Raw genomic sequence first — 26,245 nt, 5'->3', positions numbered from 1 at the left:
AGTTCACAGCAGACTAGTTTACAGCAGGCTAGTTCACAGTAGACTAGTTTACAGTAGACTAGTTCACAGTAGGCTAGTTTACAGTAGACTAGTTTATAGTAGATTAGTTCACAGTAGAAAATAGCATAATGGAGTTTCAGATTCCTTGTGCCAAAGTCGTGTCTTATTACAATGAATCTACCCAACTATACAATCAGAGATGATTTCAACCCACCTCCTTTCTCTCATTTCAGGACGTATTTCTCCGAAGTGGTATATAAAGACCAGTGAATCCTGGGTAGGTCTTCATTACGTGGTAAGGGAGGGCAAGCAGAAGAAAAAAAATACAGAGTACTTTGGAACCACTGAAAGGTTTTAATCACAGAATTAAATTGAAATAATTGCTTGAAATAGTCATTACTCAAAAATTACAATGATAGATATGTAAATATCTGTCTCCAACTGCTTAGTCCCATTTTAAAAAGCCACTGTCCATTTCAGTAAGTAATAACATGTAACCTTATTCAATCTGCCCTGAAATGAATTCATTAAGATAGATTCAAGTCCCTCTTTGTCCCAAAAGGTTAGTAGGAGCTTCCTCTTGCTTTATGCCAAGCATTACATTCATTCAATTGGATTTAAAAAAAAAATCTTAAATCCATATCAAACTAATCTAAATCAACATGTAGCCCATACGTATTAAACAGTTTAAACAGGATATTGAGTTGAGCTGTGTCTGAACCCTTTCCACCATTGGTTACTCGGCAGTAATCTTTGGGATACAAAAAAAAACAGGACAGATATTCTTGGAATTGATGTTGGCTGCCATGGGCTGAACTCACATCCACATGAGTGTAGTCTCTCCATAGTGTAAATTGATGCACCACTGTAAGTAACAGGACCGGAGGGTTGAGCTTATTCAACATCTCATTATTTCATCACAGAGATCCAAGTAAAGGCCGTTATAGTTCCCTCCAACAGTGACGGAGAAGGTAATATCCCAGATGGTCTCTATATGTGAATGTTGTTCCATGCACAGCTGAAGAAGCTTGCACATTAGCTCCATAACCGCATGTTCCTAGAATGCCTCAAAGTGCAACTAGGCAAACATTCAATATAGCATTAGTGGAAAAAACATGATGAAGCAAGTCTCACATAGACTGTACTGTACTCTAACTACAGAACAACTAGTCAGATCAAAACACATATTCTCTCTCAATCCACATGACTATAATTGTTTTTATATATTTTCGCTTCTTTATTGTTATGAGATGAGATGAGTAATGCCAGATATGTAAACATTATTTAAATGGCATTATTAAAGTGACTAGTGATCCATTTATCAAAGTGGCCAATGATTTCAAGTCTGTATGTAGGCAGCAGCTTCTCTATGTTAGTGCCGGCTGTTTAACAGTCTGATGGCCTTGAGATAGAAGATATTTTTTAGTCTCTCAATCCCAGCTTTGATGCACCTGTACTGACCTCGCCTTCTGGATGGTAGCGGTGTGAACAGGCAGTGGCTCGGGTGTGTGTGTGTGTGTGTGTCGTCTCTGTGTGTGTGTGTGTGTGTGTGGTCTGCAAATAAAGAAATACATAAAGATACACTAGTGAATGACAGAATACAATCTCAAATGTCCATCTCTTACAAACAATATGCATGGCTATAACATGACTATGATGACTTAATGCTATACAGGACCATGTAGAGCAATACAACGTGACTGTGACTGCACTCATTTGAAATCAAAGGGCTGTCACCGCAAGTGTACTACAAAGCCAAGCATCATCATCTCCAGTACAGGGCTACAACTGCACAATTAACTTTTCACCTCTAAACAGTGAAATACAATGTAATACCCATATAATGATGTACCATACAATGTACCATACGATGCAGTGGGGGACATTATCCTATACCCTACACACTCAACTGGCGGACAGGCCAGGCTTCGACCCCTGGTATCATATAAACACACATAAAAGATGGAAGACTGCATAGAATTACAGGAAATTCACTTTAAAAACAGGAGGGAAAAAAATCACTGCCCCATTCAAAATGTGTAGAATTGCAGGAAATTAGCTTTAAAACTGCAAATTTGAGGGGTGTGAACAGTTTGAGGTTGCATGGGTTGCTTGTTGGCAGTAGAAACTATAAAATTAGCATTACTATACATATGACATCATCATAGCAGAGTGCATCCTCAGTTATAAACTATCTACAAGGACGCACACTGGCAATGGCTAACACAATGAAAGCTAACTGGAGGGAAAACACAAGGATGATTGGAACTTTCTGTCACTTGACTGATCTCGAGCTGATTTTCTTCTCTGAGCTCAAGATCGACCAGCATGCTCTGCTCCACTACACCGGTTGCCGGGGCTACAGCTCTGATAGATATGATTAACTATAAATACTTCACAGCCTTTTGTACAAGAGTACTTTTTTCTTTCTTTCTTGTTCTTATTAAATGTATACCTACTGTATTGTAGGGACAGGTTTATAAGCGCCGGATATCGACACTGCTACTTGAGCATATTTTTGTGTCACAGTTGCTGGCTGGCAGGTATTGGACGTCATTTGGGTCTTTGCGTGTCAAAAAAATATACACATCAAATACGCACACACACTGGCCCCGATGTGTTTACAAAACCCTGTTGGTAATAAGACATTGTCTGTTCGATCTAATGGGAAAACGTCTGCGTAAGCATTTAAAATAAGTTCAGGATCAAACGAGTAGGATCAAAAATGTTTCCAAATATCTTAGATACAGATGTTATTATCAACTTCTGCGGTAGCTGGCTAGCTTTAGCTTGGTACCTAGCTAGCATCAATGCAACCAGACTGAAAACAATGACCAGTAAAACTGCTGTCATTTTCAAAAATCTTAGCAATGATTAAGGAATCCATGTGAGTAAGTATTAGCTAGGTAGCGACTTGTTGTTCTCCTATTTAAATCAAACTTCAGTTCATGAATATAACTAGCTAGCCAGCTACATAACTATTTCGCCCAAAGCTAACGTTTTAAGCAGCCAGCTAGCTTCATCTGGCTAGTGAAACTTGACCTGACCGGGTTATGTGTTGTGAAGCTAGCCACAATAATGATTAGCCACAATATTGGAATTTGCAGGGCGTCTTCAAAATAAAGGCCCCGTGGTGAAAGTGATGCAAATGTTTGAAATTGGTGGAATCATGCCATATTTAGACTAGATAATTTTAAACAAGGTTAGAGTGTTGGAATGTGGAGCAATGAAATGGGGTATCAGTCTACTCGGTGACACCCACTGAACACAACGGTGAAGAGTTTATTCAAATAATAGCTTCGTAGCTCTTATTGCGGGACTTTGACTGTGGGAAATCACCTCCCCAGTCAGCCTATTGTGCGTATTGACATTCATATTGCACTGTACACCCTTACCTAAGGATTGGAGATCAATGAAATGGGGTATCAGTCTACTCAGTAGCAAAGTGCTTTTTCCCCCAAAGTCCTCTGTTATCAGATGTTTGTCAAATTAACACATTATTGTCTTTAGTTGAATTTATATAACAACATTCCAACCTCTTTTAGTATGATTTATTCCATTATGGAATGATTCCACTATTTGTATTAATTTGCATCACTTTCAATTAGATACTTTTATTTTGAATGCGAACTACAAATTCCACTACTGTGGTTAGCTTCACATAGGTAGGTCTGAACATTATTAATCAAATAAGACCCGTCTTATAAATTAGGGGTATTTTAGAAGATGACACCTAGCTAGATAGTTTGCTAGCTAACTATAGCTACTGAAACAGATGTTGTTTTGCTATGTTTATGGGGAAGAACATTGTTCTCATCCCTCAGCTAGCTAGCTTTTTATATGACCAGCACTGTCCCAGACTAGAGCTTGGGGAAGCGTGTCTACGCTTCTGCGTCAGCGGCAGGTGCGCCAGACAACTTTACCAGCATCATAGCATACGTATCGGCGAATCGCTGTGGAATACCAGTGATCAATGTGTAATAACTAAGTAAAAAAAAAAATTATGAACGTGTTAAATTATTATGTGACGTATTCAGGTCCTGATTGATCAACAAGCTTATTTGACTTGTCAAATAGTGTTATTTGACGTGTGTCTTTTTTTGACGTGCAAAGACCCAAACGGCGTTCCATAGGAAGGGCTGAGGGCCAGAAGGTTGAGAGTTTGTGCTACACTCCCTGCCTGTTTCATTACGGTATAATAGGCATGCTCCCAATTGATCTCCACTCTTCTCTTTTATTTTACATGACATCATGCCCACACACTAAATCAGCCACACATCACAGGAGTGGTGCTAAATTACAGGCACTGCTCAGTTTGACCTTTCGAGATAAAAAAGAAACATTAAAGATGAGCCTCTGTACTTAATCAACCCGGTGATTATCAAGCACATTTTTCTTGCAGAAGAACATTTATGGTTCTGTCCTCTTTCCAGTATGCTGTTCATAAGACTGCCAGCACTTTAAAGAGCAAATTATATGAATCATGCCCATTGGTATGTCAGACATCACTTTTTAAACTTATAGCAAAAGTCTACTTTTTGTTCTCCCTTAACGGCTTCTGTAAAGTCTGAGCCCTTTGGAAAGCTGAAAGAGACAACCTAATGGACTTTATTGTCCTTTAATTCACATAGGTGTCTGTCCGGAATTAAGTGAGCACAAACCTGACTATGATGGTTTATGCATCATTTGTAGCTACTGACAGCAGACTTGAAAGAGGAGGAAAGGAGAGCCCATAATCCTGGCATGTCAGGCTCAAAGAGGACATTTCCTAAATCTTAAGAGATGAGAGGGGTGAAGTCAAAGGCTGTGTTATGTGAGACAAGTGTTAAACCCTACTGGTACTATTTATCAGTACTACTGGGGTTTCAGGCTGGGTTTCTGTACAGCACTTTGCTGATGTAAGAAGGGCTTTATAAATACATTTGATTTGATTTGATTACTGTAGGGGATCTGGATACAGCAGTACTACTGGAGGGGATCCGGATACAGCAGTACTACTGGAGGGGGTCCGGATACAGCAGTACTACTGGAGGGGGTCCGGATACAGCAGTACTACTGGAGGGGATCCGGATACAGCAGTACTACTGGAGGGGATCCGGATACAGCAGTACTACTGGAGGGGGTCCTGATACAGCAGTACTACTGGAGGGGGTCCGGATACAGCAGTACTACTGGAGGGGGTCCGGATACAGCAGTACTACAGGAGGGGGTCCGGATACAGCAGTACTACTGGAGGGGATCCGGATACAGCAGTACTACTGGAGGGGGTCCGGATACAGCAGTACTACTGGAGGGGGTCCGGATACAGCAGTACTACTGGAGGGGGTCCGGATACAGCAGTACTACTGGAGGGGGTCCGGATACAGCAGTACTACTGGAGGGGATCCGGATACAGCAGTACTACTGGAGGGGATCCGGATACAGCAGTACTACTGGAGGGGGTCCTGATACAGCAGTACTACTGGAGGGGGTCCGGATACAGCAGTACTACTGGAGGGGGTCCGGATACAGCAGTACTACTGGAGGGGGTCCGGATACAGCAGTACTACAGGAGGGGGTCCGGATACAGCAGTACTACTGGAGGGGATCCGGATACAGCAGTACTACTGGAGGGGGTCCGGATACAGCAGTACTACTGGAGGGGGTCCGGATACAGCAGTACTACTGGAGGGGGTCCGGATACAGCAGTACTACTGGAGGGGGTCCGGATACAGCAGTACTACTGGAGGGGGTCCGGATACAGCAGTACTACTGGAGGGGGTCCGGATACAGCAGTACTACTGGAGGGGGTCCGGATACAGCAGTACTACTGGAGGGGGTCCGGATACAGCAGTACTACTGGAGGGGGTCCGAATACAGCAGTACTACTGGAGGGGGTCCGGATACAGCAGTACTACTGGAGGGGGTCCGGATACAGCAGTACTACTGGAGGGGGTCCTGATACAGCAGTACTACTGGAGGGGGTCCGGATACAGCAGTACTACTGGAGGGGATCCGGATACAGCAGTACTACTGGAGGGGATCCGAATACAGCAGTACTACTGGAGGGGATCCGGATACAGCAGTACTACTGGAGGGGATCCGGATACAGCAGTACTACTGGAGGGGGTCCGGATACAGCAGTACTACTGGAGGGGATCCGGATACAGCAGTACTACTGGAGGGGGTCCGGATACAGCAGTACTACTGGAGGGGGTCCGGATACAGCAGTACTACTGGAGGGGGTCCGGATACAGCAGTACTACTGGAGGGGGTCCTGATACAGCAGTACTACTGGAGGGGATCCGGATACAGCAGTACTACTGGAGGGGATCCGGATACAGCAGTACTACTGGAGGGGGTCCGGATACAGCAGTACTACTGGAGGGGGTCCGGATACAGCAGTACTACTGGAGGGGGTCCTGATACAGCAGTACTACTGGAGGGGGTCCGGATACAGCAGTACTACTGGAGGGGGTCCTGATACAGCAGTACTACTGGAGGGGGTCCGGATACAGCAGTACTACAGGAGGGGATCCGGATACAGCAGTACTACTGGAGGGGGTCCGGATACAGCAGTACTACAGGAGGGGGTCCGGATGCAGCAGTACTACTGGAGGGGATCCGGATACAGCAGTACTACTGGAGGGGATCCGGATACAGCAGTACTACTGGAGGGGGTCCGGATACAGCAGTACTACAGGAGGGGGTCCGGATGCAGCAGTACTACTGGAGGGGATCCGGATACAGCAGTACTACTGGAGGGGGTCCGAATACAGTACATGCGGTATGCACACTTGCAGTATATTTACCTCTGTTAGAAAAAGACTGTCACATTTGGGGATAACATTGTGCAATCTAGAGTTTTCTGTAGAGGGGAGGAGAGCGGAGAATACAGAATAAATAATTACGTACCGCACAAACACCTTTTCATCAGAATACTGGAGGTTGTGGGGTCAATATTGCTGTTCCTTCATTAACACTAACAAAATGTAGTTATGGAACGTTAATCTCACGTCAAAGTAACTGATCCAAGAGCATTTCTTTAACTTTGCCATTACCATCACAACACATGAGTGCGTCATGGAAGAAGTTTTCACAAAAAGATGACTCTTTCCAGCGAAGGTTGGCTAATGACTAATGTGTCAACATGAAACATCCCACTAACATCACAACAGGACACGTTAAGTACCTTCAACACCAAAAACAGCTGTTTAGGACACTCATTGAGCCACAAGACGTCTCTCACTAGCTACCTTCTTTAAACAAACAGCTACTATACTCTTTAGTGTGGCTGAAGCAGGAACAGGTGGGTCAAATGCAAGCCAACAATCCCTGGAATCCTCTGTACATCTCAGACACAGGTCACATCAGTTACGTCCGATTCACCGGCCCTCCGCTTGGACCGCTAATGTCACTTAGTAAAACAAACATGCCTAACGAGGCGAACAATTGGATTGCCACTTACCATTTGATTTTATTGAGCGACTTCTCTTTTCCGCTGACACTGGCAAAGACCACAGACCCTTGTTCCCGAGGCCTGCCTGCTCCAGGGGTATAAAATGGGGGGAGAATCTGGTGTTCTGCCTCAACCAACTTTTCCTTCAGCATTTCTGCTACTCTTCTACAGAGCGTCTTCACCACCACCTCCACAGGTAAGAGCCGGGGGTATCTTGTGTTTCACTGGAGGGTTGGGAACGACAGTTGGGTTAGGGTGGCAGATCTTGGGGATGTAGATGTCACTAGAATCTGAAAACAACCTCGGAACTCTTCATGTTTTTGTTGAACAAATGTATTTTGGTCAGTAACAACTGTATTTTACTTCATCTAGTGAGCTATTCCTGTATGAGTGCTTATGAAAATAGTCATTTTGTTGATGTAAGGCTATGGTTTCTTTTAGAACATGCTGAATGACAATATTACGACAGAATATGGGTCGTGTCGTCAGCATTACACAGAAGGAGTAATATCACTCCAAGAAGAACAAAGATGTTTCTTATGCACTGCATGAAACTCCCACAGTGTAAGCAGTGTTAACATACCGGTTTCATTTTATTTCCCTCCTCCAGCCCATCATCAACATGGCCCTCTGGCTCCAAGCTGTGTCTCTGCTGGTGCTGCTGGCCCTCTACCCTGGGGCAGACGCTTCAGCTGCCCAACACCTGTGTGGCTCTCACCTGGTGGACGCCCTCTATCTGGTGTGTGGAGAGAAAGGATTCTTTTACAATCCAAAGAGAGATGTGGATCCCCTGACAGGTAAGACACCTCTAGCACTGTCTGAATTCAAAGACTTCATATCTGCTCGACAACTCAACTTGATCTAAGACCACAAGCTACTTTCCTGTTTTTGTGTGTATGTGTGTCGAAATCACATTTATAAAACGCATGGTCACTTAGAAGAAACTACAAATATGAAACGGAATGTGAAGGCAATGATGAAACACAGAAAAGGCCAGTAGTCCATACAATATGCTGCTTGATGTTATGAGGTAGCACTCACTCAATGTGCTTTTCTCCTCTTGCAGGGTTTCTCTTTCCAAAACCGGCCCAGGAGAACGAAGTTGCCGTGTACCCGTTCAAAGACCAGATGGACATGATGGTAAAGAGAGGCATCGTAGAGCAGTGCTGTCACAAGCCTTGCAACATCTTCGACCTGCAGAACTACTGCAACTGAGGCCTGTCGCACCGCTTAGCCTGCTCTTCTCTCTGCCACTCTCCAATGCTCAGAGGCATCATCCCCGTCTCAAAGAAAAGCTTCAAGTGCAGACAAGAAATGGCATAGACATGTTTTATTTTTCCTAGAAAATAAAGTTCTATGAAATGAGCAAGGACTTTGTTTTCCTTTTGTAAAATGGGCCTTATGTTCGGAGTAGGCTACTATGACTTCTGTTCAATTTGTGGTTCTGATTTTCCCATTATCCTGGGTTGAAACCAAACTATTGTAAATGTATATTGTAATGCAGACATAATGGGCACGAGAAACACTCTTCTCACGCCACTTCGAAAGAGCTACGCCTGGAAGTGACTTTTTTTGTAGCAGGTTTGAAGAATTTACCCAGCAGGTTAGGAGAATTAGGTAACCCTTTCACCCTGCTCCTCTGCACACTCCACTGGCTTCCAGTCGAAGCTAGCATCCACTACAAGACCATGATACTTGCCTATGGAGCAGCAAACCCCTCCCTACCTTTAGGCTATGCTCAAACCCTAAACCCCAACTCGGGGTCTCCGTTCTGCCACCTCTGGTCTTTTGGCTCTCCCACCCCTACGGGAGGGCAGCTCCCGCCCAGCACAGTCCAAGCTCTTCTCTGTCCTGGCACCCCAATGGAGGAACCAGTCTCTCTCTAAAGCTGGGACAGCAGAGTCCCTGCCCACCTTCCAAAAACATCTGAAATCCTACCTCTTCAAAGAATATCTTAAATAATCCCACAGCACCTAATGTCCATTAGATTGGACAAAAACGAATTGTTGGGTTTTAGGAGGATAATATAATGTCTTTCTTGCATACATTGTGTTGTATGATGAAGTCCTACAGAGCTGCGCTTCTCAAAGTGGACACTGGGGGTCACTCTTCCCTCTGATTTACAGAGACATAAGACAGAGATGATGATCACATCAAAAATGAATGGAATGAATCGAGAGGTTTTAGTTTAGTCTAGTTTAGATTATAGGATGCCCATTAGCTGTTGCGCATGCAGCGGGTACTCTTCCTGGGGTCCACATCAAACACGTGACAAAATACACAACAGTTATAGACGAGAACAAAATAAGATAATAGTACATTAAATAAAAAATGTGAATAAGATAAGAATCATATATTTTTCAAGACACCGAGAGACAACAACAATACTTTTTACACACTTCATGTATACATCTTAATATACTTATATACAGTACAGTTCATTTCGATCAATATGATTAAATTAGATTAACCACCTAAAATGTTGTAAATATAACTAATTTGATAAAGAAGCCTGTCTTGCAAAGTATAGGGCCGTTCTCCTATGCTTTAACCAATGGTTGTGTTACGTCAACGACTGTGCAGTCGGGCGTTGAGAGGTGCGTTCATTTCCCCTGAACGTTTGGTACATTGCGATAACATCTGTAAATGTTATCGCAATGTAACATCCAAAACTTTCTTGTACGTTCTTGAACAGACTTTGAGGTACGTTTGCTCCCGTTTGGTGGGTGTGGCGAGGTGTGGCTTGACGCAATAAGTGACGTTTTTAAAGGGTGGTTGCTATGTTGACAGAGTCCCCAAACTCCTCCCTGGTTTTTATCAACTGGGTCTTCAGTATAGCTCTGTTTCAGTTCAATTGAATGTTCCAGAACGTAAAAACGTACTGAAATCAGCCCAGATTGCTTTTAACATTCTCCCCTGCTCATTCGATGGACACGTCAACCACTGGTTAGCTAGTTGATAGGTAAATTACCTATCCAGAAGTTGTAGGATCTGGAAGGCGTCAGCAACGTCTGAGCAGTGCCCTTGATCAGTAGTGAAAGCGCAGCGTCGTCGCCTGCTCTTTTCGAGGCCAATGAGAGAGCTGCTGACGGAGGTAATGGGAGGGCCAGACGTACACCTGAGCAGGTCAGGGTGACTTGATTGTGTGCCCACGCCCCCTGTGAATAATCTATCGGATCGATTTGTTTCTGTGAAACGTTTTTTTTTAATGCGTGGAATTAAGAACGATCACATTGGGAACGGATACTTTTACCGGTCTCTTTTTTGACCTACTACTACTGTTTCGGCTACTTCGAGATTTGTTGGATATTAGCCAAAAATCAACACAATGCAATATGTTCATTTATCTAAGGATTCATGCCGAAACGGTACGTTTATAGGCTAATACTTCAATGTCATCATAGTACTGTAGGCTACGCTATTTAATGGGAAATGGGGGCCTACAATATTTTTGAATGTTTGTGATATAGCATCAGTAGGCTTATTCATGAAGGGCGTATTGGCAGAATTTACAGACAAGAATACCCATGGGTTGGCATCCGTGAATACACTTAATAGCCAAAAAAGATATTGTCAGAAATTATTTTCTAAACGTCTTCATCTGGAGCAGAACACAAATCCAGTTTAAATGTATGATTTTAAAAGCAATTGTTTGAAAATATTATAGAATGTCAAGTGGGGCTGTTCATGTCTTTGAACTACTTTTAATGGGCTAATTTCCAAAGCCAGTTTTTCAGGTCATTCCACTTGAAATGTCCATATAATGGATGATTTCTAAGCTTATGAGAATAGTAATCTCCGTTGTGTGTGAATAGAACACCTTTGTTGACAGAGAGAACATGTCATTGCACCATGCCAATGCGGGGGCATTGTTCAAATGGGGAGGTCATGTATTGAATTACAGAATCTGTCAGTCTCGCTAAACATGAAATGTCATATGGATTTCTGAAGTAGGATATCTTCTTCCCAATGAAATCCAAAGAAATTGAGCCGAATTGTATTTGACCATTCCAATCTTTAATTGGGCTTTGTGTAGATAGGTTAGTGTTGATAACAAACAACATGAATACACTGGTATCATTCTGATAACTGCCACGGATATTACTATTGTGACATAACAATAATCAGACAAGACATGGTTAATCTGCTATGTAGGCCATTACCGCTGTGTGTTTTGGATTGGTTTCTCTTCACCAGATGTTCTAATAGTGTTATACTTTATTGAACATAAATGGTCCGGGTATTTACTTAGAAATAACATGGTAATCACACAATAAGAGCATAATAGCTTTCATAAAGCTATAAGGCCCGAGCAGGTGTAGTGTAGCTGTGGCCATGCAGAGTGCCTGGAAACAGCTCTTAGCTGTGGTATATTGGCCATATACCACAAACCCCCAAGGTGTCATTGCTATTATAAACTGGTTTTCCAACATAATTAGAGCAGTAAAAATAAATGTTTTGTCATACCCGTGGTATACGGTCTGATATACCACGGCTGTCAGCCAATGAGCATTCAGGGCTCCAACCACCCAGTTTATATGAAGCTATAATGTTAAAAGTGATGTCACTCTGCTTGTTTTTCCAGGTTCCATAATAAGGCTACTGTGTCCATCTCAGACTGCTGTGTGTATAGTCAACGGGGAGGCAAGCCTCCTCAACACCTCCTTCACTGACAATCACAATGCCACTGAGACAGAGCTGTCAGCCGTCGGCAACAACTGGACCAACTATAACTTCTGGACTGGTTTGACCTTGGCGGTGCTGTCGGCCTTCCTGATTGGAGGAAGTGTGATGCTGAAGAAGAAGGCCCTGCTTCGCCTAGCCAATAATGGACAGACCAGAGCAGGTAGGGGTCTTCACTGTTTAAGGATGTGGAAAAACACAAACACATCACATTACACCACAGGAGGGCATTGTCCTTATTTTGATCAACGTTTATGTAGAATCAAGTTCTGATTGGTATCTACTGACAGTCATCACTAGCCGGACTCCGCCCAGTACCGCGTCCCGAATCTTACACACTGTTCTAGCCGGCTACCACCCAGTACTCTACCCTGCTACTACCACCCAGTACTCTACCCTGCTACTACCACCCAGTACTCTACCCTGCTACTACCACCCAGTACTCTACCCTGCTACTACCACCCAGTACTCTACCCTGCTACTACCACCCAGTACTCTACCCTGCTACTTAGAGACTGCTGCCCTATTTACATAGTCATTGAACACTGGTCGCTTTAATACTGTTTACATACTGTTTTACCCACTTTTATATGTACATTGAGTGTACAAAACATCAAGAACACCTTCCTAATATTGAGTTGCAGTCTATGTCATGGAAAGAGCATGTTCATAATGTTTTGTACACTCAGTGTATATACTGTATTCTAATCATAACTACTGCTATACATACCTTTTCTATTCAGATACTGTCTATACATACCATTCACATACATATATATTTATTTATGACTCTGATATTTCTCATTCTGTTATGTCTTAATTTCTTTCTTTTTTTATTCTTTTTTAAAAACTTTTAGATTATGTGTGCATTGTTATTGTATTGCTAGATATTCCTGCATTGTTGGAGCTAGAAACATAATCATTTCGCTGTACCTGCGATAACATCCTGTAAAACTGTGTAGGCGACCAAGAAACCTGGATTTGATTTGACTATGACCTAACGGTATGATATTTCAGCTCTCCATATCGATAGAGAATAGTACATCCAGTTCCTGTTTGAAGGTTGTTGTAGTATCTAAATACTGGACATGAACCCTGACCGAAACAGTGAAACTCAGTCTAATAAAGGACTCGCTCTCTGTCAGTTATATAACGTTTGATTAAACAAACTGTACTGGCATCAGGGTTTCCTGAGGACAAGAAACAACTTTATTGCCTTCACAGGAGGGTGTCAAGCAATCAATCAACTTAATTTGTTATTGATTGATGTTATTGATTTGTCTTCTATTCTAATGAATGTCTTGTTTGCTGTGTTCTGTGCAGGTGAAGGTGGTCATGGATATTTAAAGGACTGGCTATGGTGGAGTGGCCTTCTAACCAGTGAGTTTTTTTGTTGTTGTCAAATCTATCCTCATTGTTTGTCACAAGCACTATAATGTAATGTGGGAATACGAGTAGTTTTATCATAGTTCTGTTAGGTAGCTAGTAGAACTATAAGGCTTAACCCAGGGGTGTTGAACTCATTTTGCCCCCGGGGGCCGCATTCGGTCTTCATTGAGTTCCGGAGGGCCACACTGATTTTTTTTTGTTGTTGATTTCCTTGCTGTCAAAATTTGTCCTCTAGCCATTGTTTTGGGAATTTTCGATGATCCCTGACTGTTTAGTGAACATTAGCGAGCTGGACAGTCAAGAAACCGTCTTAATCTCTGCTCCCCAAAGAACAAAAAGGATTAGGACTACATAAATGTGTTTGTATTATTTCCTGCTTCACACAGTGGGTGCCGGTGAGGTTGCCAACTTTGCAGCGTACATGTTTGCCCCAGCTACTGTGGTGACTCCTCTGGGTGCCCTGAGTGTCCTCATCAGGTACCATTACTTCTCTGTTGTCTATTAACACACAGCCAGCCTTCACATACAGGTACTTATGTTCTCTCTGGTTCCACATTTTCCATGACTGTGTAAAATCTCACACCAATGTTATAATTTTGTACCCTTATTTTGGTGTACGTGGAAACTTATTTTAACTTTCAGGAGCTGTTGTGTGTTTTTTGTGTTCGTGTTGATACTGGGTATCCTCACATTGAGTCATTGTTCTACAGGTTTGCATTAATATTCAAATGACTGTCATTGTGGCTTCTGTCTGGACACAGTGCAGTGCTGTCCTCTTACCTGTTGGGGGAGACACTGAATCTGTTGGGAAAGCTGGGCTGTGTGCTCTGCATACTGGGCAGCACTCTCATGGTGATCCATGCACCTGAAGAAGAGGAAGTCACTACCCTGCAGCAGATGACTGACAAACTGCTCGACCCAGGTACATCATCATCATCATCAATTATTCACACAGCAATTATTTTATTAAGGGCAGTGCAACAATGAGGTAATGAACATGTCATTTAGAGTAGAGAACTTCAAAGATAACAAAAATGCTATCGTCATTATTGAGCAAATATGTAGACAGAAGGACAGATGGTACTTCTGCACCAGGGAATAACACCTGTCTGTTCCCTAACTACCATCCACCACACCCTAGAGAAACACTTATCTCTCTCTCTCCTCTGTGTCAAGCCTCACTTCTGGCTCCTGTGTATCCGCTTTGTATCTCTAGGCTTCCTTGTGTTTGCCAGTATCCTGCTGGTGGCCTGCCTGCTGCTTATCTTCTACTTCTCCCCCCGTGTGGGCCAGACCAACATCCTGGTCTACATCGGCATCTGTTCTATGCTGGGAGCCTTCACCGTCTCCTCCGTCAAGGGCCTGGGCATCGCCATCCGCACAGTGTTCTCTGACCCGGCCGTGGTGCGTCACCCGCTCACCTGGATCCTGCTGGCGTCACTGATCAGTTCTATCGTGGTCCAGGTCAACTACCTGAACAAGTCCCTGGACACCTTCAACACGCTGCTGGTCTACCCAATCTACTATGTGTGCTTCACCACCGTGGTGCTCACCACCTCCATCATCCTGTTTAAAGAGTGGGGGACCATGTCTGGTGTGGACGTGGTGGGCACTGTGGGGGGCTTCCTGGTCATCATCTTGGGGGTAGCCATGCTGCACCTGTTCAAAGACATCCACGTCACCCTGGAGGGCCTGGCCAGCAGAATGTGTCAGCCGCTGGAGGTGAAACGGGAGGACAAACACATCCTCATTGAGAATATGGAGAGCCTGCCTCCCATGAGAGAAGACGCACCCAGAGTCTTCATCATCAGCTGAGAGACTGGCACCCAGAGTCTTCATCATCAGCTGAGAGACTGGCACCCAGAGTCTTCATCATCAGCTGAGAGTGGCACTCAGGATCTTCATCATCAGCTGAGAGACTGGCACCCAGTATCTTCATCATCAGCTGAGAGACTGGCACCTGAGAGGACTCTTAGCACTTTCACTTATGTAAATATGTATTTGTTAGTCTTTTTATTGGTAGTTTTATGTAGATTTGTGACCAAAGCTTTTGTTGACTATGTCTATGATGCTCCAGGATGCTACATAGCCTGCTACTGAGGACCTTTGTCTATGAAGGTACCAGAGAAGAGATTACATTTTATATAGTTGTTTATACTTGTGGGTGTTTTTTAACCTCAGTTAATGATAATATGGGTTGCTGATGACGCTGCAGGCTATGTAGACTGCTGCTGAAGACCAATGTTTGTGATTCATCAAGGTATTTTTTAGGGCTAGTTTAAAAAAAATGTTTGTATACTTTGCATTTTAAGATGTTGACTACATTTCATATTTCTTTTGCCTGTCACTCATTTCAATAAATATTTTCTATTTTGTGCCAGCCATTACAGTGGAGAGATGAGGAAGTATTGTTGCTGAAGCTCTTACAGTTAAGGCCAGGTTGGGGATTTGAGATGTTTACATCAATACTCAGTAAGAACCATAGCACCTTAAATGATAACAGAGAGATTAAGATCCAAGCTAAAGTCTCAACCCCAACAATGGCAGCTTTTGCATGAGTACACATTTACTTAACTGCCACACCCCCCAAAAAAAACCTTAATGCTCCCTTCAATAGGCCCATTGTAGCCTAATACCAGCGTGTAGAGACACGCTGTGACCTCACAGTACACGGATTTGCTTGAAGCAATCTGCTACATGATGTGAATAAGATTGTCCGTGTTCCGTGACCGTTGACGTATTTGGAAATTGCTCTGGAAGAAATGTGACACACCCAATCAAACTGCAATCATGCTGCAGTTTAAAGACAGTTACTTTTACATCATTTAAAAAATATATTTTAATTAAGACATAATTGTGAATAGCTTTACAAATTGTAAACTTTGAACTTGGGAACGTCAATCTTGATATTTGATATAGTATACTGTATATTCCCTTCCCTATTGGTCATGGCCTGGGAATCATGCTAAGGTTGGTTTCACTAATTGACGGTATGGGAAGGCTGAGAGATGACTAACCGTGAGGAGTGGAGTTTCACTGTTGTGGAGGTATTTTATTGCCTGAGTCACCTCATTGTGTGTGTGTGTGTGTGTGTGTGTGTGTGTGTGTGTGTGTGTGTGTGTGTGTGTGTGTGTGTGTGTGTGTGTGTGTGTGTGTGTGTGTGTGTGTGCGTACGTACGTGTTTTATGAACTGGGGTGTAATAGTTCGATCCACAGTATGTGGGATCTAATCATTTTGTTATGTTATGATATTCCTCTATACCTATAGGATCCAGTACAACTTAACAGTCCAATAATTACTGGAATAGGAAGTAATTAACCTATAGCAGCAAGGCTCATTATTACAGGCCCATTGATTGAACGCTAACACAGAACCCCTGAAACAGTAACAGTGCAGTTATGAATTAGTACTTGGTAAATTATTCAGTGTGCTTGTTCTGGCTTCCCAACTATATCCTCTGAGACAAACAGGTTCCCCTGCTTTTTTTTTTCTAGAGAAGAAGTGTGCTCACTGGTCTCAGTCAACAAAGATGTGTCAGGTGTCTGCACCACTGAGCTTTGTCAGGAGCAGAGCAGACTAATTATGTGGGTTGGCTATTTACTGCTGAACTGAGAGAGAGAGAGAGAAAGGGACTATGCTGTCTCAGACAGAGCCCAGGGACAGGTTGCTATAGAGTCCTCAGAAAGGTAACAGACTAAAGTAATTATCAACGGATGAAGGTTTTAGTGTGTCTACACCCTACCTAATCTAGTTATCAGACCAAATAGTTGTATTTTGTAGTTGATTTGAAAATACTAACTTTTCAAATACTCGAGGTAGTCATATATATAGTTTTCATAGAGTTTCAACTAAAAGGCTACTATCTTCTTTGATATTCAAATACTGGTCCCAGAAAACAAAATAATACTTGGAGGTATTTCAATATATGCAGGTTATTTGAAAACATTTTTTATTTTTTATTTGATGGCTGACAAATATCTTATGAAGAACCAAAAACTACAGCAGGTAGTTTAGCTAGTCTAAATATATTAATATAAGTACATGGTTTAGAGGTCTCTTAGATAGGAATATTAATATAGCTATAGCCTATAATTAAATGCATGAGGTACATGGAATCCCCTCAACATTAGAGTAGACCACTTTTGCAGCTTCTAACAAATATATTTCTATAATTAGTGACGTGAGGTAATACAGTAACACTTTACATCAAGTTCTTACATGTAGTAACTTTGTGGATATTACAATAGCAACATTGTTACATAGGACGTTTTTTAAATGGCTTTATAATTTGCATAATAATGGAGTTATTAAAAAAGTGAAATAAGGAAGTAACTTTTCCTCGTGTACAGTAGTTACAAAAACTCTCAGCTCGTTGCTATGCAATTAAAATGCAATTACCAAAGTATTATGTAAAAAACATGAAAAAAAATGTTGCTCCAAAATTGCAGTTTTATTACACAGGTACAAGAACATTTTTAACCTTTTAAATGTAATGGCAAAATGTAGATTTCCGCTTTAATAGACATACTCAAAACAAACTGCTATTCATGGGGAATTACATGATTCTGACATGCCAAAACTTGGTATATTTGGAAAGAAGACATCTGGGAGATTGAGGAAATTATCAGAAGATAGATAGGAGTTACATAGTTCAGAATATACAAGATCAAGCACACACAAAAATAACCGTTATTTACAAGCTATAAGGGAATTATTGATGACTAGAGCTGGAAACACATCAGATGGCTTCCACAACATGTGAACAATATCAGAAAAAATGGTATTGATAGACCTAACAACTAGAAATGGGAAGATGTTTAAGTAAGTGGTGTCAGGTGTGGTCACGGGACGTTTCCAAGTCTCTGAGCCAGGTAGCAATAGTTTCCATTACGCATAAAAGGTTCTAGTGTAACGCTCGTCTTTATGTGGAAGAGAGGAGGACCAAGGCGCAGCGTGGTGAATGTTCATGATGTTGAATTTTAATGAATTATCCAACTAAACAGAACACTGACAAAATAACAAAACGATGTGAACAGACCTGAACTTGAGAACATAAAACATGAACGCACGAACAGGTAGGTAGGAACAAACGAAACGAAACGGTACCGTGTGGTGAAACAAACACAGACACAGCAACAATCACCCACCAACAAACAGTGAGAACAGCCTATCTTAATATGGTTCTCAATCAGAGGAAACGTAAAACACCTGCCCCTGATTGAGAACCATATCAGGCTAATACAATGAACCCAACATAGAAACACATAACATAGAATGCCCACCCAGCTCACGTCCTGACCAACTAAACAAGGCTAAACAAAGGAAATAAGGTCAGGAACGTGACATCTAGGCCTTGCTTTGTCCCACCCAGGTCAACTGCATATCCCTGGAAAGCTTACCTCATTGGCTACAATGCTGTCAAGGTGTCATAGTAGCCAATCCCCTGTGTAATGGATGCCTAAGCAGGCAACATCATATTTTTAATGCGCAAAGATATAGTCACTCGGTGGACATTCGATGTTGCCATTAAGTCATACATCATTAGATAACATTGGCAATAGGCTAGATTTGTTCCCACCAACCTAAGGATTAATTTCATACCCCTCATGTAGCTACAGCTCAAACACAAACCAAATGGAAGCTTACCTTGTTTAACATTTGCTGCTGGCCTCCTGAGCGGCGCAGTGGTCTAACGCACTGCATCGCAATGCTAGCTGTGCCACTAGAGATCCTGGGTTTGAGTCCAGGCACTGTTGCAGCTGGCTGCGACCGGGAGACCCATGGTGTGGCGATGAATTGGCACAGCGTTGTCTGGGTTAGGGGAGGGTTTGGCCGACAGGGATGTTCCTGTCCCATCGCTCACTAGCGACTCCAGTGGCGGGCTGGGCGAAATGCACGCTGACACAGTCGCCAGGTGTATGGCGTTTCTGCAGTGTGGCTTGGCAAGGTTGTGTTTCGGAGGATGCACGGCTCTTGACCTTCGCCTCTCCAAGTCTGTACGGGAGTTGCAGCGATGGGACAGGACTGTAACTAGCAAATGGATACCACGAAATTGTTTGCTGTTTGGTGAAAACATTGTATAAAATAAACATTTTGACTCTCGGGGCTGGTGATCAGTAACGGTAGGTCAAAGCCAGACAAATAAGATATCCTCATGATCTGTGGAGTCTCGGCTTTTGGTGTGAATCAACATATTCCGTGTTTATTTTGTTTATGCTTCACAGCGCTAACCGGAACGTAGGTAGCAGCCATCTTGAAATCAGGTCATCGGCTCAACCTGCCCTTATACACTTGAATGCCTTTACATGGTAGTAAGTCATACAAAAGATTTGAAGGCACAGATCAATAGCCAAGATACTCAGCTTTTTTGCAGACACGCTGTTGTTGCAGATATGGGCTACCGTTCTCATAAAGGACTGAATTGAATAAAAAAATATGGGGACTTTACATTTAATTAAGAGGTTAAGTGTTCTATTCATTCTGTTTCTATCTTTAACATGCAGTTCCAAATAAACTCAGCAAAAAAAAGAAACGTCCTCTCACTGTCAACTGCGTTTATTTTCAGCAAACTTAACATATTTGTATGAACATAAGATTCATCAACTGAGACATAAACTGAACAAGTTCCTCAGACATGTGACCAACAGAAATTGAATAATGTGTCCCTGAACAATGGGGGGGGGGGGTCAAAATCAAAAAGTAACAGTCAGTATCTGGTGTGGCCACCAGCTGCATTAAGTACTGCAGTGCATCTCCTCCTCATGGACTGCACCAGATTTCCCAGTTCTTGCTGTGAGATGTTACCCCACTCTTCCACCAAGACACCTGCAAGTTCCCGGACATTCCCGGGGGGGGCAGAACACCATGGCAGAACACTGACATTCCTGTCTTGCAGGAAATCACGCACAGAACGAGCAGTATGGCTGGTGGCATTGTCATACTGGAGGGTCAGGTCAGGCTGAGCCTGCAGGAAGGGTACCACATGAGGGAGGATATCTTCTGTGTAACGCACAGCGTTGAGATTGCCTGCAATGACAACAAGCTCAGTCCGATGATGCTGTGACACACCGCCCCAGACCATGACGGACCCTCCACCTCCTAATCAATCTCGCTCCAGAGAACATGCCTCGGTGTAACGCTCATTCCTTTGACGATAAATGCGAATCTGACCATCACCCCTGTTGAGACAAAACTGCGACTCGCCAGTGAAGAGCACTTTTTGCCAGTCCTGTCTGGTCCAGTGATGGTGGGTTTGTGCCCATAAGCGACGTTGTTGCCGGTGATGTCTGGTGAGGACCTGCATTACAACAGGCCTAAAAGCCTTCAGTCCAGCCTCTCTCAGCCTATTGTGGACAGTCTGAGCACGGATGGAGGGATTGTGCATTCCTGGTGTAACTCGGGCAGTTCTTGTTGCCATCCTGTACCTGTCCCGCAGGTGTGATGTTCGGATGTACCGATCCTCTGCAGGTGTTGTTACACGTGGTCTGCCACTGCGAGGACGATTAGCTGTCCGTCCTGTCTCCCTGTAGCGCTGTCTTAGGCGTCTCACAGTACGGACATTGCAATTTATTGCCCTGGCCACGTCTGCAGTCCTCATGCTTCCTTGCAGCATGAATAAGGCACGTTCACGCAGATGAGCAGGGAACCTGGGCATCTTTCTTTTAGTGTTTTTCAGAGTCAGTAGAAATGCCTCTTTAGTGTCCTAAGTTTTCATAACTGTGACCTTAATTGCCTACCGTCTGTAAGCTGTTAGTGTCTTAACGACCGTTCCACAGGTGCATGTTCATTTAATTGTTTATGGTTCATTGAAGCATGGGAAACAGTGTTTAAACCCTTTACAATGATCTGTGAAGTTATATGGATTTTTACGAATTATCTTTGAAAGACAGGGTCCTGAAAAAGGGACTTTTCTTTTCTTGTTGTGTTTTCAACCCTGGCGTTGTTGAAGGCAGCCAATCCAATAACAGTCACTTCCTGAGATCTGTATTTCATTAGTTTTAAAAAGTGGTACTTTTTTGTGTGATCTGATCTCACCTCCAAACTAACTATTTGTTCCCCCTCGAAAATAGTTGCTTTCTACAAAGCATAGTTAAAATTATAGTTATCCCAGTTCTGGTAGTGATAACCCACAGGTCATGTTAGGGTTAATAGGCAGGCTGGTGTTACTAAGGGCTTGATCCTATATGTGAAATGAAGAGAGGGTGTGGTTTCTTTGTTTAGCCTATCACTAACCCAGTCTCAACAAGGTGTAACATGGAGAGGAGAGCGCCTTTCTCCAGCCCTCGCCCTACAATCCCTGTTACCTTAGAAAAAATCCTCATCATGATTAAAAATAATACCACCAATAATTTGCTAAAACACTTGCGGTTATGTTCTGTTTTTCACATATATTGTATGCCATTATAAATGACAACATTTAAAAGATAATCTATGAAATTCCTTGGAGGTGTGCAACAATTATAATTAATGTTCACATTGTATATTTAATGTAAAGCACACAGTAGGAAATTCAGCTTGATTGATGGCTGAGCTATCATAGCTCCAGACACAATGAGACACAATAATGGCACAAGCAGTACACAAGATGTCCACTAGATGGAGATATGCACCCATTCATAGAGCAGTCTAACCATTACTCCTCTGGTTTTAGGCTACTTATTATCCATACTACCATAGACGACAGGATAGCAGTGTGCAGAATAACAGATATGTTAGCTAGATTAATAGATATATCATACAAAAATGTTGTAGACTCTGGGGGTTAAGTGAAATGTCTACTTAGGGTGTATTAGGGACTATTGTACATACTATTGTACCATCATACTTAGATACATTAGTAGTCTACACATTAGTGACATTGTGAACCAGTCAATATCAGTCAAAGGTCAGGGTTGTGGGGATCCATGAGTCAAAGGTCAGGGTTCTGGGGATGCATGAGTCAAAGGTCAGGGTTCTGGGGATGCATCAGTCAAAGGTCAGGGTTGTGGGGATGCATGAGTCAAAGGTCAGGGTTCTGGGGATGCATGAGTCAAAGGTCAGGGTTGTGGGGATGCATCAGTTTTGGGCTCTCGAGTGGCGCAGTGGTCTAAGGCACTGCATCTCAGTGCTAGAGGCGTCACTAACCGGACGTGATTGGGAGTCCCATAGGGCGGTGCATAACTGGCCCAGCGTCGTTAGGGTTTGGCCGGGGCAAGCCGTCATTGTAAATAAGAATTTGTTCTTAATTGACTTTCCTAATTAAATAAAGGTTCAATTACTTCTTTTTTTTTTTTAACTCATTTAATGGTCTGAGGATGAGAATGGCTTCCTCTGTTCTGTTATAGAGAAGATAAATATAGTTGTTGTTGCAGCAGTGTTTGCTTCATTGGCCATAATGTAGTGTTGATGAAGTTGATTAGTCTCAGTCATTCATCTGCCAGTGCGTTGGTGGGCTCATCATATCCTGTTCCTCCTCGTGTTTATCAACCAGTTGGTTTCTGCCTTTGATGGTCATTTAAATCCCTAATCTTGTCACAGGGATTTGTCTCGCTGCCACTCAACTTGAAACAACATTTTGGTCACAGTAATATAGTATGTTGTGCCTCCCTCCCTTCCTAATCATTCTATTTGTACAGATGTAGGATCTTATTTTGTGCCAGTTTGCTACAGCAAGAAAATAATCCTGCAGCAACAGAAAATGTTAATTTTAATTACAAACTTCAGAAGTCTCTTTATACCTCAAATACACTACACGTTTTACATTTCCTGCATTGTATAAAAGTTCTCCTAATAGAGGGTGATCAAATTAAGATCCTACACCTGTATGTGGTGACGAAAACATGTTATTAACGTGAAGTGGCAAAGGATTAAATGCATAGGCCTTCATAAGTCTGTGCCCATTTCCCATTTGTTCATTGCTCATTGTGTGTTGTGTTAATTACTGTGATCACTCAACATTGAGTCCCGCTCTGGATTTCAGCTGCCTTCCACGCAAATGAAGGATACAGAGAAACCACATTTTCAACTAAACCAGTTGTCTACCTCTAGCTAGATGGTACTAAGTAGAGAAATCTATGCAATATACTCATAATGCGTACATGTAGCTACTATATTATGATGATGAGGCAGCAATGTATGTTTTAATGCATGTTATATTAAGCCTTTGTGGATGTTATAAAATGTATATATGACCTATGCAAGAGAAAGGCTTGGCAAGCTTCAAAAACTCACAACTCAATTACATGTTGACAAAAGGCTTACTTTCAAGCATCTCCAGATGCAAGTGGACCTCCAATGCCACTATAATCTAATTCACTCACTCTTTGCTTCCTGCATTTCCCTCTCCAAATACATCGAAAAGGTATTGGCCGTTGTGTAGCTGTCATCCTAAGTACACAAGGAAGGGGCATTATAGAGACTTCAGCGTGCTTATGTGTGATAAGGTAAGGTCATAAGGTCACTGTGTACACATGTCCATATCTAGGCTGCCAACGGGAGGCGACAGTTTGAAAATGATTTAGTTTATGCACACTTTATGGACAACACAACCTGTCCATGGACCAACTTTAGGCTACCTGCTGTTAAGAAGTCTGCTGACTATGTGAAATAATAATGTCACCTCATCTCTGTGCAAAGATTCAATCTGATGGAGAGGAGAAATGCCGTATGACACGTTTGCTACCATACAGTTTAACACTCAGTTTTGAATACATTTCCTAATATCACCATCTTAGCACATTGGGCTGAAGTGTACCATTGTGCAACACTGTCAGCCTTGATAAAAAACCAGAGAAACACTTCTGCCTCTGCAGCTAACAGGCACATTCAAAGACTCAAGTCATGTCGGGTAGAATTGAAAGGTTGGCATGGCAACATTTTTGGGGGAACTGAAAACGGAGAAGCAGAGCTTTTACACTTTGAACAATGACGTTCTCCTTTAGTGTGTAAAGATACTGCAGTGCTGACGTGGCCCTTTGACATTGTAGTCAAGGCGTCAGCATGCATCAGTTCGGCTGGCGCCTAGGAACTCGGCTAGCCGAACAGAAAAGAGTGTTCTCCATACTCCCTTAAAAGATCTTTGCTTAAAAAATAAGAAAAAAGGGTCAATAGTACTGTTTGTCCATTTTGAGACGCCATAGCCAGTAAACACTTCCTCAAAATGGTCAGAATCAAAGATAGCTCTAGAAATCTGTCATTAATTTTGACGTTTTTTGCCGAAGAGACCTTAGTCGAGCAATTTCACATCTATCTATGATGATCGGTGCAGTATTGTTCCACCGGCTACAGACAGTTGACTTGATACCAGAAGGTTTCTCTCTCTAGTCCACAGGTGTCAAACTCATTCCACGGGGGGCCGAGTGTCTGCGGGTTTTCGCTCCTCCCTTGTACTTGATTGATGAATTAACATCACTAATTAGTTAGGAACTCCCCACACCTGGTTGTCTAGGGCTTTATTGAAAGGAAAAACCAAAAACCTGCAGACACTAGGCCCTCCGTGGAATGAGTTTGACACCCCTGCTCTAGTCCTACAACACTTTGGCCTCTGGGAGATCTACTGCTTTAGCTTCATTTAGCCCTGGGCCCCAGGCAGGACTCAGTCTACTCTGAAGGCACAAGCTTTTGTTCATTTGTTGTGAGCACTATCATCGCCAGAGGTTGACAACACATTTAGAGTCATTGTTTTATGGTGAGAAAGCCAAGTGGAGATGCTCTGGTTTAGAAGGCGGGTACCTTAAGCATTGCATATGGCACAAGAGAGAAAACATTTGTGTGAAGTCAACAACAACAGATCTCTCAGTTCCTTCTCCTCCAATCAGATTCCCCTTATCAGCTGTAACATGCTCCCTATAAAGTTTTCCGCTCAGGGACTTATTCAACTGGAAGTGTGATGGAGAGAGCGAGGGAAAATATAGTGATTGTTCTGTTATTATTGAATGGTATATCACAAATGGCGTCATTCTTATTTGATAAATACCTGCACGTATTCCTGATAGGCACCTTTTCATATGAGATTATGGTGTCAAGAATCAGCCAGCTCCCTCTGCAAATAGTGAATATGGGATTGCAGCTACAAACCTTTTCAGACGCAAAGGTGGGTGGAAGAGATAAGAGTGGGACAAAATTATTCCAGTGTTATTATAGCCCCATAGTGTATTCACAAACTTATTTTCCTCACAAAAAAGTGCCCTCATTTCAAGTCACTTTACTACCCATGTGAAGATTGATAACTCAATAGGCGGTCGGTCCGTGTAAAAGCCAGTTCATTCATATTCAGAGGTTGGCAGTGAGGGTGACTGGAAATAAGGTTTTCTTTGGAGGGTGATGGAGATCAATTTCGCTCTCTAAAGCTGAACATTTTAAGTGCTTTAAAAGATCTCTATTGCTTGAAACTGGGAGATTACTGTCAGTTAGTACAATTCCATATTGTGATGAATAGGGAAGAAGGGGGTAAATTGAGCCATTTTGTATTTTATTTTTTTTTACATTCAGCACCACTACGTCAAGGGAAATCAAGTATTCTTTCTAACAAAGATCTCTAAATATATTTCAGAATGTGTATCCCTGGAGATAATCAGAATTCATGTAAACATAAGATTTTTGAAAACATAGCTTGACCAAAAAAAGTGGTCTCTTGGAAGCTTACTTGTGGTAAGTGGGTGTTATTGTCCTGAAGGATTCAGCAGACTGCTGGCATTACACATCTGGTTAAAAGACTACTGTAGCTCTGCTGGAGTCACTTTTATAGATAACTTTGA

General features: G+C 42.6%; 2 protein-coding genes across 2 annotated transcripts; both read left to right on the top strand.

The window, feature by feature from the left end:
- Positions 1 to 7,581: 7,581 nt before the first annotated feature.
- On the top strand, positions 7,582 to 8,803 carry LOC120056420 (insulin-like). Its single transcript, XM_039004576.1, has 3 exons — positions 7,582 to 7,634; positions 8,049 to 8,235; positions 8,505 to 8,803. The coding sequence occupies exons 2-3, from the start codon at positions 8,061 to 8,063 to the stop codon at positions 8,651 to 8,653; spliced, it is 324 nt and encodes a 107-aa protein (XP_038860504.1). The 5' UTR covers positions 7,582 to 7,634; positions 8,049 to 8,060; the 3' UTR covers positions 8,654 to 8,803.
- Positions 8,804 to 10,538: 1,735 nt separating this feature from the next.
- On the top strand, positions 10,539 to 15,897 carry LOC120056837 (magnesium transporter NIPA2-like). Its single transcript, XM_039005067.1, has 6 exons — positions 10,539 to 10,806; positions 12,024 to 12,284; positions 13,445 to 13,501; positions 13,897 to 13,987; positions 14,272 to 14,432; positions 14,727 to 15,897. The coding sequence occupies exons 1-6, from the start codon at positions 10,767 to 10,769 to the stop codon at positions 15,323 to 15,325; spliced, it is 1,209 nt and encodes a 402-aa protein (XP_038860995.1). The 5' UTR covers positions 10,539 to 10,766; the 3' UTR covers positions 15,326 to 15,897.
- Positions 15,898 to 26,245: the final 10,348 nt, after the last annotated feature.

The sequence above is a fragment of the Salvelinus namaycush genome, chromosome 12, assembly GCF_016432855.1.
Source record: "Salvelinus namaycush isolate Seneca chromosome 12, SaNama_1.0, whole genome shotgun sequence".
Lineage (NCBI taxonomy): Eukaryota > Metazoa > Chordata > Actinopteri > Salmoniformes > Salmonidae > Salvelinus > Salvelinus namaycush.
Note: the sequence above shows the minus strand (reverse complement) of the source record. Positions and strands in the feature narration are given on the sequence as shown.